General features: G+C 39.4%; 1 protein-coding gene across 1 annotated transcript in view; it reads left to right on the plus strand.

The window, feature by feature from the left end:
- Positions 1-2,217: 2,217 nt before the first annotated feature.
- Positions 2,218-18,632, plus strand: part of LOC150089085 (neprilysin-11-like) — a 33,194-nt gene continuing 16,779 nt past the window's right edge. The window contains exons 1-11 of the mRNA XM_090371044.1: positions 2,218-2,275; positions 2,643-2,737; positions 7,209-7,256; positions 7,917-8,078; positions 12,210-12,296; positions 12,632-12,834; positions 13,305-13,457; positions 15,171-15,257; positions 15,760-15,914; positions 16,571-16,784; positions 18,132-18,230. Of these exons, the coding sequence (XP_090227170.1) occupies positions 2,671-2,737; positions 7,209-7,256; positions 7,917-8,078; positions 12,210-12,296; positions 12,632-12,834; positions 13,305-13,457; positions 15,171-15,257; positions 15,760-15,914; positions 16,571-16,784; positions 18,132-18,230 (1,275 nt within the window). The 5' untranslated portion in view covers positions 2,218-2,275; positions 2,643-2,670. The remainder of the gene's footprint in view (positions 2,276-2,642; positions 2,738-7,208; positions 7,257-7,916; positions 8,079-12,209; positions 12,297-12,631; positions 12,835-13,304; positions 13,458-15,170; positions 15,258-15,759; positions 15,915-16,570; positions 16,785-18,131; positions 18,231-18,632) is intronic.

Genomic DNA, 18,632 nt, shown 5'->3' on the forward strand with positions numbered 1-18,632 from the left:
CTTGGTGGGACCAAAAACCACGTATTGCGAGTTGGCTGGCGTGAGTCCCGCCTGCCAACTCGCGGGGAGATGATTCTAAGGAAGGGAAGGACGGAGCTATCATCTGGAGATAGAGCTACAGCAGTGGCTGTGCCTCGGTTACACCTTATTTTTTGAGGTAAATTTATTTATGAATAAAAATCGGTTACTCGCATCTTATTGATTGAAAAATAGACACTTAGGTTATTTCTTTATCATTCTGAAACATTGAATTCATTTATAATAATCAAAATTTGTAATGTTCAAAATTAGGGACCTTAAATATTCTTTTTGTGAAATGGTTCGCAGGTGTATCAAGAACTGGAAACTGATGAAATAATGAGCACTTAAAGCTGCGTGGAGTGTAATCTGCCGAAATTTCTTAAAGAATTACAAGCAGGTCTCAGACCCTTCGTGCTTCTTCCTGTAACATTTCTTCAGAGAATTCTCGTAATGTTGTCCTTACGATACCATCATCCTCATATTGAATGAAGCTAATGGTATCGCAAGTGCTCATTATTTCACTGATTTCTTGTTCAAAATTATTAAATAAGAAAAGAAAAAGGAAAAGTATAACATCTCAAGAGACATCAAAATTCGATGTCGCCTGGTTAACTGAAATCTCTTAATACTTGATTCACAACTACTACGAGAATTAGTAAGTTGTAGCCACCAGGGAGCGTACGTGCACTTGTTCACAATCGTTGCCCGTCAAGGCTAATTACTTGTACTTCAGGATGTCATCAGGATTTTTTTGGATTTCAGAAAGAATGGTAGCTTGTGTGGGATGTTTTGATTACACAGTAACAACAACAACACCATGCTCAGCGAACCGTGACATCTCCCTGTTTTGACAGCCATATTCCCTGAACACGCCTCTATGCATATGTGACAAAGACTTTCGTTTTTCTGTGGGTGGTTATGCACGGACTCGTGTTTTCTTTGTGTTCCTGTTATTTGAGGACCCGTGTTATTTCAACTGCAACAATGACGTTACTGCTTATTCAACGTGTTGCATAGGATGTCGTGCTTCACGAAAGTACAGATTCTAGCATTTATTTCTTTTTAAAATTACAATTTCTAGTTTTTTAATGGAGCTACTCAATGACATGATAGAAAAAGTAGTTTAAGATAAAAATAACAACGAACACCATTTTGTGAAATGTAATTTGTATCGGTAACTGATGAAACTAGATGGCAAATTTATTGACAGAACAAAGCCAGAGTTCAGAGGAAGGTTGCAAAAAAAAAAAGTAATATGTGATCAAGAGGAGGAATGCTTAAACGAACAGTTCAATGAATGACTTTTAACGCTTCCACTAACAGCTAATTAATATTAATGGATGATGAGAGCTTCGTTAGAGTCACAAATGGTCGCCTGGAGAAGCGAAAATATGTTGGCAATTCATAAAGGTGGTAGGTAACTTGGAAAGGGTTTTCGACTTGACTGTTGATGTTTACCTTTAGTGGAATGAGTTTGATGATCGAGGTCTTCAGCGTGGGAAGGTTCAAAAAACAGCTGGTTGTTGTTGTAAGGTTTTAGGAGCAACAGCGACTAAAACTATATTGGTTCATGTATATTGTCTGTAAATTGCATGGTCGATTTTCTGTTTGCTGGATGAAAAAGCCGAGTTTCCTGGAGGAAAAACCATGTTACCCTCGCGTTACACCGACTAACTCAGCCGCGTTGTGAAAAAGGCTCACAAGAATTCCTCCCGTCATGGAAGGGATTCGAATTCGGGTCTTTTCCACGTGGGGGAGGCCGGTGATCCTACCAACCGTGATACCCACGAGGGCTAAAAATCAGCTGAATCGACACCTACGACACCTTTACCCAGTCGGGAAAAAAGAAACACATAGGCGGTATTTTATTTATCTTTCTTTTACAGGGGCAGCAAAAACAGGGGGTATTTCACACTCTTCAAGCAATAAAACTTGTTCACATAAGAAAACGACTGAATACTCTCGTAGCCGATGTTTTCGCAGATATCCCGCATCCCGCATAGTGCTAATATCCACGTGGGAACTCGGAGAGAACTGCAGAGTGAGACAGGGACATCCAAACCTGTTTTCAATGGGATCCGTCAGATATCACGCATTGGTGACTTCTGAATGACGCACACCTCTGCTTCCTTCCTCGCTGTCCTTGGAGCGAGTTCGCAATAAATAAATAGGCTTCCCTATAAATAGGCGTTTTTTGTGACATTTTCCATATCAACTCCGGGAGCCCTTCCAGTACGCCAGCCGCTGTCCCAAGGTAAGTGATGCATCTTTTATGTCCCCCCAACATCTTCCCACTTCGATTCACTTGAGTTCACACGTTCTTGAATCCATCAACTTAATGCAGAATCTTTCACAGATCCCGCGAAATTTTAAACGCATTTGTTTGCTGCGAATGAAATCGAAATCTTTTCTCGCTTCGTTTGTACATTTTTTGAGACACATTTTGGTTGAGAAGAGTCCCTCTACCGTTATAATAAGGTTGCCTAATTAACGATGTCAGCATCACGCGCTGTGCTGTGGAAAAGGAAGATTTATTTTCACTGTTTATCCGTTATTTTCGTAATTTCGTGTTCGTGTGGAATTATTGTGGAATTATTTCATGTAATTTCTCTCATTTGCAGAGTAAAACAAGGAATTCAGGTGACTACTATGGCGACCCTGAGTCAGATGGTCATTGTGGTGCAGCTGGTAGTCGCAGCAATCATTTCAGACACAGGTAAGTTGTTCTAAAACTATAGATCTGTCTAAAAGATTATTTTGTAGGTTACATTTTAAAAAATGTTCAGTGTGGCTCTCACACCTAACGTAATAAACGCAATACAAGTTGAACTGAAGATTCTGGTATCCAGCTGGAAACAGTCGATAATTCTGGCAGTGAGCTCCTGAATGTAGGTAATGAAACATCAGAGCGAGTAGTCGAAGATGATCAGTTTTACTTAAAGAAATCCTGAGAGATTTTCTCTAACGTTTCCAAGGCTCAATTAGCATTTGGCCTCAAACTGGTTTCCTTGGGTAATCGCATGCAAAACCATTTTCTTCTGCCACGATTGGAACTCCTTTACAAATATCGATTTAGTGCCTTCGACGTACGTTGTTGGACTCCCTTCAAAAGCCTAAAATGTATCCCTCTCCGAAAAGTTTTGATATTTAGGAATAGAAAAGAGTGGGGAGGAATGTTCCATCTGAAGGGTGGAACATCTCCCATTTTACGTCAGATGGAACATCATTCCCTTTTTACGTTAGAAATTGCCTCATCCATAAGCTCGCAACTTTTAGGATGGGGTTTGTCTGCTCGTTGGCAAATAGCTTTGAACAATATAGTATAAATACGAGGGATGATCATTTAATTCGCGGGCTGGTGCAAAGATTTTATGTTTACCGAGCGAACTTTCCATAAGTGCTTCATTTCATTTAATCAAGCTAAACCAAATGGCCACCTGAGCCGTAGCTCATCTTCCACATATATCATAACTGTTTTATTTGTTAACAACCTTGATCAATCAATTAACAAAACAACAACAATTACAAAAGTCTAACTTGACTAATGACAAATCAAAAAATAGCACAACCTTTAGCCTCGCGGTGGAGTCGGCGTCTCCGCCCCCACCACGAGGAGGTAGGTTGCCTTATCTAGTGAAACACAGTCTGATATCCGTCAGACTAAATAATAATAACAATTGATCATTCATAAATTCATAATAATAATTGATCATTTCAATTAAACATACAAAACTCACACCGGTCCAGTCACTGCGAACCCCAACACAGACGCCACTGTGACCGACGACCCCCAGCCACCACCGGGAGAAGTCTTCCTACAACTGCTGAGAAAGGGGTACCCCGCCATGATACCACTAATCCTGCTCGGTCCTTCTCTTTAGAGTGTCAACCGCCTTTTGATATTCAGGACAAGTTCGATTGTTAGCACCATGTGCAGAGGGCACCTTCCTCCTCCAGCAATTTACACATTTTGGAGCATCCTCCCTTTGTGTACAGGACTTAAAGGTGTGACCACTCCCGGCACAGTGACTGCAGAACTCGCCCGCATCACAGTACCGGGCCACATGGCCATACGCCATACATTTATAACATTGTGTCGGAGTCCACAGCTCCCGAACACGGTGTGAGCTCCAATTTAAAAACACTCTTGAATACTTTAAAAGGTATCTCCTTACACGTGGGGAAACCTCCACCACTACATTATACCCAGGAGAATTCCTTGCCTTATTTTTCTCTCTTGCCTTATTTTTCTCTTTCTTATGGAAAGTGCTGCTAGAATTCCTCTAGCAGCACTTTCCATAAGTGCTGCTAGAGGAGCTCTTCCTGATCGCTATTGAACAGATTCTGTGCGCATGCCAATCGAGCTAGTATTACGTGAACAGAATTTTTTTAGCCGCGTATCACTGACGATCATTTTGAAACAAGTGTCATGTTAGACATACAGATTGAACAGTGATATGTGATAAGTTATTGTGTCAGACAGATCTTAAATGCACCGGAAACAGTTAAAGAGATGAAAGAAGTTGTGGCGAGGAGTGTCTTGGTAGGGCGGCTATATTCCAGTGTGAAGTGGCTTCTCTATCAAGACAATGAATGCCAGGCCTGATACGGCTGATATTGTGCAGGCAGTGATCACTGCCATAGGTGCAGAAGTTCTGCCACATCATCTCCCTTATTCATCAGACTTAGCCTAGTGTGATTTTTTCCTGTTTTCAACATCTGTAGAAAGCTCTGAAAAGCAAGCGTTTCTACACAACGATGCTCCCAGAGTCTCAAGGGAAGCACTTCGCAGTCTTTCGAAAAATGGCTTGCAAGAAGCATTTAATGCGTGGGTACGACGGTGGCGAAAATTCAAGTGTATTTCGCGAAGGAGAAATCCACAGAAGATTCAGATGATGACAATTAGTCCTTGCATCAGTCCGCGAATTCAATGATCACCCCTCGAATTTACCTACAAAAAGAAAATATAACAGGTAACTTTCGAAAGTTATTTTATTACACTCAAAAGTCAAAAAATTAGAAACCTTTTTGAATTTGGCGTCAACAGATCATAAAATGTACGGCATGCAAATGTATAACCTTACATGGTATGATGATAGGTACCTTGGTATCAGAAAAAAACTGCCCGTGGGTAGTACAGTCGATGTAATCACCGTTCTCCCCACACCCGATGGAAAAGACCTCTGGGTCTCTTCCATCGGGTGTGCTATACCAAAGCCGCTTCTTTCTGTAAAAATCGAAAGATTCGACTGAAGGTGTGCCGCCAATGCCAAGGCTGGACTGTAGAACAGTGGAAAAAAATCTGGTATACAGTTTATTGATTTAATGGGGGAAGGTGAAAGTGTGGCTCGAATCTCATTAAGACATACATCCAGAGTATTCCTGTCCACCTCTCAAGTGACTGGAGGCGGTATCGTGGTATGGATATCTGCTGTTGCTACGTGTTGGGTCAGTGCCGGACCAAGGTATTTCCGCGCCCTAGGAAGAATGAATTTTCGGCGCTCTTTGCTGAGGATTTATATTTTTTTGCCTCATTGTTTTTCTGTTTTTGGCGCCCATTAAAGAACGGAGCCCCCAGCAGGAGTCCTACAAGCCCGTACCTTAATCCGGCACTGGGTTAGGTCCTGTCATACCGTTTTAGAAAGCCATGTTACATCCAATGAATATATTATCTTGTAGTATCGGACCAACTTTACTCTGCGAGATTAAATTTTCCATTCTTTAGACGCAACTCAATTTACTTCCCTTGAAAAAATTGTATCTGAATGGTTCGTGGAACACTCCCAAGATTTTCAAAATCTAACCTGTCCGCCTAATTCTCCAGATCAGAATCCAGTTGAAAATGTCTGTAACGTATTGTGAAAGGCAGTTGGGCTTCTCCAACAATCACAATACAACAACCGACAAATGTCCTGATGGAAGAATGGTCGAATCTGGAGTCAAACTCCCTCATACACCCTGTGGAAACCAGGCGGCGAATGACGTAGGCTGTAATTCTGACAGGAGATGGTTCTAGTTATTGAATAAGGTTTCTAATATGGAAACCTTATTCAATATCTAGTTATGCAACCGGATAGTTATTCGACTTCAACCTGGATAACTTATAATCACGTCTTTAAAATTTACAAAGAAGTGTGCTATATGCACATCTTGTAGCAGGAATATTGAAGTAGAAGAAAAATAATCTCATTAGATTATAAAAGTAGTGCCCAAACTTTTATAGGCAGCCAATTTTAAGAAATACCCATGTTTGTGATCTTAAAGGCGATTAAAGTGGATTATGTTCAAACAAGAGATGCCAAAGTTATAATGTCAAAGATTCCGCTTGATTACAAACTACTTCTGCACAAAGATCCAAGTCGCAATTGACCTTTACCAACTGCCCCTCAATTAAACCTTCAATTCTGTGTTTCTCATTTCTCCCCGTGTAGTATTCCCCGAATTGTTTCACTTTCCACGTCACATCTGTTCCCTCAGGTCGTAACCGTGCCTCGCTCTTCGGTCCTGCAAGGGGATATATTTTCAATCTCTAACTATTTTTAGGTAAAAATGACGCAAACAGGAGGCGAAGTTTGGGAGTTTACATCCATCTTTTAGTCGTGTTGGGGGGGGGGGATATATGTTTTCTCGTTAATTTGTGACCCGATAAAAACTGGCTTCTCAACTTCATTAGTACAGAGGTCACTTTTATCAATGTCACCGTGAAATTTCCTTGCAAGACATGTTTTTTTTTTATTCTTTTGTTTGTATCAATGCTTCTTTGTTTCATCTTTCCTGATAGCCAGAATGACTTTCCCTTGATTTAACAGAATCGGATAAAATTTTTAATAAATAAATAAAAATACCAAAATAACGCTGCGGTTTTACAAACAAATGTAGCTTCTTAGATTAACAGCCCACTGAATTCAAAATGGTTGATTTTTGTAAACATTTGTACTGTAACTATAGACTTTCATTCGTATTTTTTGATAGAGACTTTATTTGATTTGTCATAATTAAAATAATTTAAACACTTTTGAGTTACTTCTTGAACTTAGTGAAGGTTTATACTCGAACATTATGCATAAGTGACCTTTACCAGGTAGTTGGCGATTGCCGATGTGTCAGTGGAAACATCGGCACCTTTTATTGAAATCAGTTTTTCATTGAAGGTTACCATCTTATTTTTGATATTTTTTTTGTTACAGGGAAGGTAGTTGGAGAGGTCTGTTTTTCCAATGGATGCATCAGATCAGGTAGGTGGCTCATTTAATCTTCAGTTTTCTTTTTGTAAGTAATGGGGTCCCTCTAGTCAGTTAAGCGTATAAGACAACAGAAAATCCTTCGGATATAGAAAATTCGAAGGAATCCACCCTTGGTAATGTAGTAAGAAGTTAACTGCCATGTTTAGCAAATATTATGACCAACATCGCTCTCTTCAGTAGCCAAAGATGAACCAATCAACCTGGATGAATAGTGCAGCCAGCGGAATCTGGATGCACTCAGAGAAATCTCGATGACCATTCAGTTTTGTTTTCTGTTGAGAAGGAAATGTAATGTGACCAAAGACTACTTAATTTGGTCAGATTGCATTCACTCGCTGGTCCATTCTTATAAAAGGGAGTGGGGTCACCATGTCAGGTGAGACAGCCGATTCTTATAACGACCACAGAGAACGATAAGTTTATATTTTCCAAAATCAACAGTAATATTTATCACCAAATCCATTTTTAATATTTTTGATATTAGAAAGCTGTTGTAATATTCCATGTGCTTCCTAGTAAGGTTTCTGTACCAAAACTAAAACCACCCCACAAATCTATCCCTACAGTGCAACGTTTAGATTTCTATGATGAATTTTTTTTCTAGTAACTAAGGTTGTTGTGATGTATTAATACGCGCATGCTCTCTTCCAGCGGCGGCCTTACTGGAGTCTATGGATATGAACATCGACCCCTGTGAGGATTTCTACAACTTCACGTGTGGTTCGTGGGACGAGCAGCACAAACTTCTTGAGCCAAATGGATACACGAGTCCCGTAACCTTGATCCAGAGCAGGGTAGATGCCGAACTCAAAGGTAAAAACATTTTTCCTTCTCCGCCATTTGTGCTTTATACAGTTTTATTCATTATTACTTTTCTGTACATTGACATAGTGCGTACACACGATGAAGTGTATTTTACCTGTATAGCATTTGTTTTGTTACGCACATGATGCTCGAATGAATCCACTCTAGAAAATGTAGCGTGATTCATTCAATCATTACCAACATATGAATGATTTTCAACTGCTGAATCCGGGTCTTCTCCACCCGGTATGGGGAGGACGGGATTATAACCACTGTGCTATTTGACATAATTACTGTCCTACCTACACCGGTTGGAAAAGATCTGAGTTCGAATCCAATCAATGATGCGAGGAATTTGTTTGAGGCTTTTTCACTACGTGGCCGAGTTAGTCGGTCCCAGGCGAGGTTAGCTTGGATTTTTCTCCCGGAAACTTGGATGTTTCGTTCAGCAAACAGAAAATGAACCCTAGAACACACGCAATTTACAGACTTATTATATACGCCGCAATATGGCCTAAGTTGCTAATTTGATAATTGATTGATAATTTATTTATCCCTATTTTGTGTTACAATTGTTGGGAGATAACAGCAAGAAGGGAGGGAGAACACATAAGCCAGAGGCTTTTTAGGGGGTGTTCCCTTTGAAAAAGATAACAATAAAAACAGATACATCATGAATCGGACATGTTTCTACATTCCATTACCGAGACTACGTAAACCAACCACACATGTCGCGTGGTTAACAACATAATTACATTGTGAGTACTTTTACAATAGCAAGTATGAAAGAAAAATTATGAAATAATTGCATAGAATGTTACAATTTATGACAGCTATTCCTTCAACTTGTTTACACAATTTCCAAACTGGTATGCATTGTGGAAAGTTCAGGAGTTGAGTGGAAGGTGATTTAGATCAGACATCCCTGGTGATGTGTTCAGTCAGGAGCTTCTTGAACTTGTTTAGTCAAATGGCATTTTTGATGTTTTCAGGAAGATTATTCCAGGTTTTTGCGCCTCTGTATTTTATATTTTTCTGGCCTATGGCTTTTCTGAAAAGCGGAACCTTCAGGTTCGCTTCATTTCTTAAATTATATCTTATTCCTTCTTCTTCTATTGTTATAAAAAAGGATCTGAAGAGAGGAGGAAAGTTTGGTGTTTTCAAAGCATTGTAGACAAAGACCGCCTCAGCTTTTTGTATCAGTTGGTAGATGCTTAACAGTCTCGCTTCCTTATATCTCGAAGTCACCGATGCATTCCAGGGAAGGCCCAAAATTGAACGAACACATCGATTGACAATTGAATTGATTCTCGTAAGGTTATATTGACTGGTCGTACCCCATGAGATAATTCCATATGTGAAGTGAGGCTGTATTAAGGAAAGGAATACCAGTCTGAGAAGGGAAGGAGGTACCCAGGCAGAGGCTCGGGCGAGTATTCCTGCTAGTGACGAAGTCTTCTTTCGTAAGGGGATCATTTGTTTATCCCAACTCAGCTTGTCATCTAGCCAGATTCCTAGAAACTTGGTATCATTCATCCTTTCGAGTTGTTTTCCTTTGTATGTTATTTCGAAATCAATATTTAATGGCTTATTTTTCATCCTAAACACCATATATTTGGATTTTTCTATGTTTAGTATAAGCTGATTCTTTTGTAGCCAACTATGCATTTCAGAGATCTTGCATTGAAGCTGGTTAGGGTCTTTATCAGTGATTAGAATGGAAATGTCATCGGCGTACGCTATTAGGTGGGAAGATGGAAGATGAGAAAGAAATTCATTAACAAATAGGATAGGTCCGAGAAGTGAGCCTTGAGGTACTCCCCTGGAGAAATAAGAAATGTCTGAAAAAAACTGGTTTGTTTTAAAGACAAATGGCCTATCAGTAAGGTAGTCTTCAAGGAGAAGGTTAATTTTTCCTCTCAAGCCAAGATTGTTGAGCTTGTGGAGTAGGATTTTATGATTTATGCAGTCAAAAGCTTTTGATAGGTCTAGAAACAGTGCTATAGCATAGTGACCCTTTTCAAGACAGTCCGTGATCCTGGAGCAGAAGTCAACAATTGCAGGTCAGTGGATCTTTTTAACGATAAGCGTACAGTAGTTGATGGATAAGATGATTGACTTCCAGGAAGCCCATGAGTCTGCCGTGAAGAATTTTTTCGAATAATTTTGCAAAAACTGAGAGTAGAGCTATTGGACGAAAATTGTTGATAGAGTTACAATCTTTCCCCTTAGGAACAGGAACAATGACTGCTTTTTTGAATTGAGACGGGAATTTACCAGATTGAAAGGAAAGATAAATATACTTCAGTGGTGTTAGAATTGAGTTAATAATGTGGTCATCTTTTTCAGCAGAGCAGGAGATATTTCATCAAAGCTAGGGGCTCCCTTTACTTTTAATTTATGTCCTGCTTCTAAAATCTCTTGATCTGAGAGTGGAGCGAGAAAAAAAGAGCTCCTCATTGAGTGCTTGACAGATTCTCTCGTTGCATTATCTCTGGAGTCAACTTCGTCTTTAAAAAGGTTATACACACTTGAAATAAAGTGATTACAGAAGGCTGCCGCTTTTTCCTGGTCATCCGAAATGAGTACCTCGTTCTCAACTACATCTCCAACGTAGCTCTGTGATTTCGTTTTCCTTCCAGGTAGTAGCTTGTCCAAGACTGCCCACTTTTCCTTGCTTGTAATGACGCCTTTAAGTTGGGAACTATAATATTTCCTTTTCTCCGACCTAATACTGTCGGTGACTTTGTTTCTGTACGTTGTGTATTTGTTTTTATCCGCCTCCTTTCCTGTTTCTCTAGCAATTCTTGCGAGTTTGTCCCTTTTCTTTAGCATGTTACAAATTTTGTTTGAGATAAATGGGCATAATTTCCGTCTTGGCCTAGTGGTCTTTTCATTCCCTGGGATCCTGATGTATGACGCGCATTTTTCGTAACTATTTAGGATATGCTCAAAGAAGAAGTTCGTCGCAATTTCAGGATCATCTGTAGCAATCACCCCATCTCACGAAGATTGCTGGAGGTCATAACAGAGCTGATTGAAAGATCCTGGAGTGACAGATCTGTAAGTGTGCACATTGATCTCTTCCACAATTTCTTCATTTTCAATTACCATTAAGATGGGATGATGAACAGAAATGGTTGCATCCAGTACTGCATAGGATAGTGAGCATTCCCCAATTGCGAAATAGAGAAGGGAATTGTGGGACTCTCCCATTCTAGTCAGGATAATTCCGTCAGTCAGAAGAAAAAAACCATTGGAAGAAATGACATCTAGGAGGTCTTGCACTTGAGAGGAAGAGCTTTGAAGTATGTTAATATTGAAGTCTCCCATCAGCAGAAGACTAAGGGATTTGCTTGTGAAGTGAGATAGAATATTGTCAAGAGTTACGAATAAACTGTTGACTGAAGCTGAGGGAGATCGGTAAAGACACCCAATCACCAGAGAGGCAATGCGGATAAAAGTGATTTCACAAACTTGATCAGGCAGATTTGTGATAGGAAAGGCAGAGCATGGCAGATTAATGTGAACGTAAATAGCAACTCCACCCCCTTTAGAATCATATCTACAACTGTGAAGGAGAGCATAGTCTTGAAATCGGATTGAAATTTCAGGAGAGAATGCACTTAAAAGCTACACCTAAAAATTCTCATAACAACAATACCAATATCTTCTGTGCCTATGTTTTGTTACTATCGAATGTCTCATGGCAAGGAAAATTATCACAACTTGTTCACTAAGTTCATTAAGGGATAATGTTTTCCAGTAATTTAAATGGTCTAAAACAGATTTCTTTTTGCATAACCCAAATTCAACCTTGAAAAGAGGGTGTCGACTCAGGAAGCACATGGAGTGGTTCATATGCAAACTGAGTCGACGTTAACCCTCTGTTTTAAGTTTTTGCACTTCGAAAAGCACTTTTAAAAATTGCATAAGGTACTTCAATCTTTAATGTTTAATAATTTACTGGTGGTTTTAAGCACGCGATTTTCAAGACGATGAATAAAGAGACAGTGGATGAGTAAGTACAGGAACTTAGTAGACAGATATTTTATCATATTTGCATAGAGAGTGTAATGACTTGTAGGTATTTCTGTGTATTTCTGTCTCATTCGCTCATTCGATCTTTTTGTGTTGCAGAGATTCTGGAGTCGACGTATTCGTGGTCTCAAGTGCCCCGAGCAGCAAAACTCGCTGTGGATGCCTATAATAGCTGCATCAACACAAGTAAGTAAATCGATTTCCCTACATTCTCTAAAGAAGTATTGGAAAACGGGATGCCCATCATATGGTGTCCCATCTAGCGAAATCGCTTCAGAAACCTCCATAGCAATTTTTGAAAACCCAAACATAACTGCTGACAATCAGACACATTTATATGAACTTGTTTTCACTGTTTTCAGGTCATGAACCGATCCTGAAAGTATGGCCCGCAAATTATGAAACATTCTGTATTACACCATATTTTGCAATGCATGGACTAATGAATTCTCATTACAAAAGAACGAATCAAATTTGAATTTAGATGAGAGAAAAACATTCCTTCATTTCTTTGTTTGCAGGTTACAAGGCGGATTTTGAATCTCTTCGAGAACTATTCAAGCCCCTTGGCGGATGGCCTTTCTTGGAGGGTGCAAAATGGACCGGAGAAAACTTTCGCTGGATTGATGCCGCGGCGGACATTTTTCGCACCATTTACGTGGACACCCTGTTCAGCCTGACTCTGGAAGCCGATTTTAAAAACCTAAGCAGGAACTTAATATGGGCAAGTGTGCACGTCAGACTTTTTGAAATAAAAGCGAGGATCCCAAAATCTCAGGCAACGTAGCGTGGTTTTTTTTTTCTATCAGAAACTCGGCTTTTTCGTCCAACAAACAGAAAATCGACCTCAGAACACATTTAATTTAGAAACAATAAATAATGTAGGTTAGGAGCATCAGCAACTAAGACCTTAGTTGCTGATGATCCTAACACCCTACTACTAAAACAACAAGCACTGACAATGAAGTAAGTCTGGCATATACATTAATGTAGAACTCATAAGAGCATATATGATATTTTGAAAGTAATGGCGCCTTGCAAAAAAAGAAAAAAAAAACCTAGCAGGATATGAAAGTCATTTTTGTTCTTGTAAATTATTTGGTTAGTAAATAGGAAAAGGGAGAACATTTGAGAATTATGTGCGCGGATTGTAATTAGGCAGATTATCAAAAGCAAACTTTTATTTCTCTTCAGGTGGACCAACTGGACGAAATCGAGACGAGTATTTCAAAACGTTCCACCAAAATAGCGCTGATGAGTCTCGCCCACGAATTGGGAAATACCAACGGGGAAAAGATGCTGGAGGATCTCACGGAGATGGAGGAAATGGAAGATATTTTACAAGCCGTAAGATTTCAGTGTTTCTCTTTTCTTTTTCTCTTTTTTTTTTCTTTCTTTCAGAATTGCATATTATGCAAATCTATCTACTTATATAAAAAATCATAAAAATAGAATGAAAGAGTGAGAGTATGACGGTACTAATTATGTGTCTCTCCCAACTCCCTACTGGATAGACTGATAGGCATGTGGCCCTAATGCCCCATGCCCATCCATGTAGACCCCACGCCATGGATACATAGCCAGCGTGGTGTTGGATGCTGACATTGGTCAGTAGGGTTTTACCCCTGACCAGTGTGCGACAGAGCACCTACAGGCATTCCAACATGGGGATCGCTTTCCCTATGAGCTCTTACTCCTACCAGCTAGGGTGGTTGTTCTCTCCTTCCCTCCCCCTCCCCCTCCCCTTGTGGCACCCTCTTCCCCTTCGCCTGGTAGGCCACCCCACTACCAACAATTAACTCCCACTGCCAGAACAGGATAGGCATCCTGACCTGGGAGGACCAGCGCCTCCCTTTTTTATCCCACCCACTTCCTATCTCCCCACTAGTCCTTGCTAAATGTTCACTTCTTTTTTTTTTTTTTTTTCTGGGCTTTTGCCTGTAGCTTTGGGTACCTCAGGGTTCACCCTGTCAGTGCTTCATACTCCGTGCTGCTCGGTTCGCCTCATCGTGGCGCTGGATGGTTAACTAGAGGCTTCTGTGTGAAAACACAATTCCCTAGGTTAAGAGGCCGGATGAACAACACAACCCACAACACTCACTAACCTACGTAAATCTGGCCTTTACAAAGATTGTATTCATCATATGGCTTGCGCAGAGATGGGGAAACCACCAGAGCCGCATTACAATTAACGCTATACACTACACTGGTCAACACGTAAAATGTTACGAAAACCAAAATACCCAATCTTGACTAATTTCATGCTGCTGAGCACGAAATTCACATTAAAATTTATCGACTGGTCCTTGTTTTCGAATTACAGTTGGGGTTTCATATTAGTGAGTTACTTTACATTATCAACTACGGCTCTCGGCAAAGCGCACATGGCAGCACTGCAGTTTCAGTACCACTACACTCGTCACGTGATCGGCAACTGTCGCCTCATCCTGCATCACGTGACAAGTTGTCCCCTCAAATGCATCTTCAACTCTGTTGCAGTAATCTTCGAATTCGAGGATTACTGCAACAGAGTACTGGGTGATTTGTTCTCTGTGAGATTCCTACTTTTTGCGCGCAGTATTTGTGTCGTGTAAGATTAATGTGTCTCGTAATTGTGTGAATGCCGACCGGGCTAGCCGAGTGGGTAAAGTACCTGCCCGGCAACCCAAAGGTCGCGGGTTCGATTCCCGCCTCGGGCTTGGATCAAAGTACTGCAAAAACCTTGGGAGGTGCAATATGGCCACAGAAGCCGATGCACCAACAACTACCAAATCAAAAAAAAAAAAAAAAAAAAAATTGTGTGAACAGTCCGAATGACATCTGTTACATATGTAGAGAAGTGACGTTAGCGACTGTAGGACTGTCCAACAATTGCATCTAATATCCTCCACGATGTTCCGATTTCAAAAAGAGAAATATAAATATTGCCCCTTTCCTAAGTGTAACAAGCTGGATCGCGACTTTTTCGTGCTTGGCTGATATGTTAACTGTATTTCTTTAATACAATCTGTTTTGCATAAGATTTTAGCAGTGGTTTCATCGAACTTTTCACACTTGTAGATGATCCGGCCCGAAATCCAGAGGACAAACACAAGTGCTCTCTACCAGAAGGTGACCGTTGGTGAGTTGGAGAAGAAGACCCCTGGGGTAGGAATCCTTGCATTTATTAGTATTTTTAACTTCGTTTTCGGAAATTTTTTGCTAATTTCTTATTTTCTGTTTTTAAAATGGAAGATTTCCTTGAAACGGATCTGAGAACAGCAATGTGGATTATTTTAAATTAAGCACAAAGTGTTCAGGTTATTAAGTTCCTGAAAATTTTCGGAAATGTTAAGATGATCATTGCCCATTACAAGTTCGAAAACACTCGTAATTAATCTTGGTACCTGAATGTCAAACCCAAGAACTGTGAATATTTGCGTGTGTTTGGAAAATTTCCGAACAAAAATACACAGTATTTTGTTTTGTTTTGTTTTCGATATGTTAATATTCCAATACATGATAAATTAAGCCATTGCTATATTATTGATTTGAGTATTCCAATCCATCTATTTCTCACTCAGGCCATGGGAAAAAAAAATGTGGTTAGAATCAATAACAAATCGTGATGATGCAAAATTAATTTATTTCACTCTTGTTTTTTTGGAAGGTGAAGTGGCTGGAGTTCTTTAAACGTGTTTTCATGAATAGCAACCCAAGCCAGAAGGGAGAAGACATTAGAGAAGATACTGAAATCGTTCTGCCTGAAGAGAAATACGTGAAGACTCTTGTTGGTTTAATTGACAATGGCACGTTCTCTGATAGGTAAGTTTTAGACTCCCGAACTCCTACACATTCTTTAGGAATCCTACGAATTCAAAATGTAATATGTGAAACAAGGCGAAATTACACTAAAATTTCAGCGATCATTTCTGGCTCATCATTTTATCAAAATCTTTCGCGGACGAGTAAACAAAAGGTCCCAACTACCTGTCGGTTGGAGATCCGTGAAGACTCATCTCGGCTATAAATGCGATGGCACTGGAGTTCGAAAAACCAACTCGAGTTCTTTTCACAAAAGAAGTAGAATCGAATTGTGGTTTCTGTAAAAGCAAGAAGGTGAAATAGGTTCATATGACATCACTGAGTTGGCGATGTAAATGAAATATGTTCTTGGATATGTTTGGTAGTCTGATTGAACTCTTTGCGGCTTTCATCCAACATCAGAATGAGTCCACTGCCGAATGAGATGGTTCTCTTTGAAAACCTCTGTTGATGAGAGATCAGACCTCACTGTATGAAGCAGAGATAACTGATTTAGGGGCAACAAATAAAATATACTAAACAATATACAATCCTCACAAAATGATATGCAAAGTGGGATTCATTGCAATAAACTTACTATACAGTAAAAGTCAAATTTTTACAATAACTTAAGATTCTTTCGCTTTGAAACTAATCTCTTTGATTTATCTTTGCAGGACTCTTGCCAACTACATGGGCTGGAAGATTGTAGAGAACTATTTTTACTTGCTGCCTGATTCAGATGATTTTTGTTTTCCTGAACTTGGTGAAGACGATGACAATGAGATTACGAAAGACGATGTCGAATCTTGCATCGAGGCGGTGTCAGAGAATTTACCCTTAGCTGTTGAATACATGTACTTCACGAAAAACCCTATCAGCGAGAAATCGGTAAGTTTACATTTCTGTAATCAGAATAACCGTGACAATGATCTTATTCAAACACAAATACAGTATCATAATTACTATCATTAGTATTCTTAGATACACAATTACAACCGAGATTTCGTAGGCTTGTAATAAATTTTCATTCAAGGATTTATAGTTCTGTACTCCACTATACAGTGGACACTTGCTCAAAAAATGTTCACAGGCTTTCTTGCAGGATTTCCAAGTTTCCATTCCAAAGGGTTTAACACTTTTTCAAAATGTTCATCTTTCAGTAACTCTACCATCTGCGGATCGATGAATTTTGGCAACAATAATGCCTAGAAACTCTCGTGTTAAATATTTAAAGCTGTCTCCATTTCTGTCCATTGCTTAAAGAATTCTTCATTAGTTCTAATGTCCGCAACAAACTCTAGATCGTAGATCCGTAAATATTTCCTGTTTTTTCTGGATGAAACAATCCGGGATTTCTGGAGGAAAACTTGCTGTTCCTGATCTTTTTACCGACTAACTGAGCCACGTTGTGAAAAAGCCCATAAAAGTATCTCGCGCCATTAAAGGGATCCTGGTGTGGGGATGATGGTGATTTGAACCTTTGTCTAACCCGCGAAGACTTGGATCTAGAAATTTGTTCAAATCCAGCACATCATTTTATAGTTGCAGTTGGAAGAACCCATCTGCGAATAGGTTCTTCCAATGGATACGCCATGTTATTAAGCTGGATTTATACAGAACTGGTTTTGGAGTCCGTCCAACATCCCACACATCGCGTGGAAAATGGTTCGAATTCCGTCAATGAAGCGAAGAAATTTTATGGGCTTCTTTTTCATTCTGTGGCTGAGTTAGTCGGTATCAGGGGTGGAATGCAAATTTTTTCCCCTTCAGAAAGTTGGGGTTTTCGTACAGTACAAGCAAATCAAAGCATGCATGCAATTTATGGACGTATATTACACATGAGCAGGTAAGTTGGTGTGCCCTAATGACAGTTTTTTTTAAATTTATTTATTTTTTTAATGTAGGAATTTATAATGTAATCCTTTCGAACATTTATAACACTTAATCTCCGTTAATCAGAGAAAAATCAATGTATTAGTTTCGCTTCTTACATGTCAGTTGCATGTTAGATTCTGCACATAATGTTGTTAAATTTTTAGAATGAGAATCAGTTGCAGATAGAGGCACAGACAATTTACTTCTCACGAATTTTAGAAATAACTCTGCCAAGGATCCTGTATGTTGTTTTTAATGGGACGTGACGCAGAACCCTCGATGACCGATTCACTAAGCAAGCAGAGAGTTTTAGCAAAGATCAGAGAATAAAGTGTTAATTTTCTGTTTTCCTTTTTATAGATCAAAAATATGATAAAGAAAATCCAAGAGACATTCCTTCAAAGAGTTGATACTTCGGACTGGATCGAAAAAGACATAAAGTCCAAAATTCGAGAAAAAGTAAGTAAATTTTGATTACGAGCCATTCGCAATCAAATTTTGATTGCGAATGGCTTCAACGAAAATAGCAATAATTAAATAAACACTTCCTTTTCAGAACTGTGTTAGGAAACCTTTTATTTTTCACAATTATCTCCTCCTCCTATTCTTGAGATATACGTCTTCTATCGCAAGATGACGAATACCATGAAAGAATTAATGGGGAACATTTGGCCTGTAAAGAAGGTTGGCCGTGGAGTGGAGCAGTTTCTGGGGCTAATTGTGATTTTCAATCTGTGTTGAAGGTTTTATCTTTCTATTTTCGCGAAATAGATAAAAAAATCTGTGGTCAAAGATTGAACTGGATTTTTCACCTAATGAATATTTCTTGAAAAACCTTTTCTCTTGCATTATTATCAGCTT

Source organism: Mastigoproctus giganteus, chromosome 3, assembly GCF_048544385.1.
Source record: "Mastigoproctus giganteus isolate SK-2022 chromosome 3, ASM4854438v1, whole genome shotgun sequence".
Lineage (NCBI taxonomy): Eukaryota > Metazoa > Arthropoda > Arachnida > Uropygi > Thelyphonidae > Mastigoproctus > Mastigoproctus giganteus.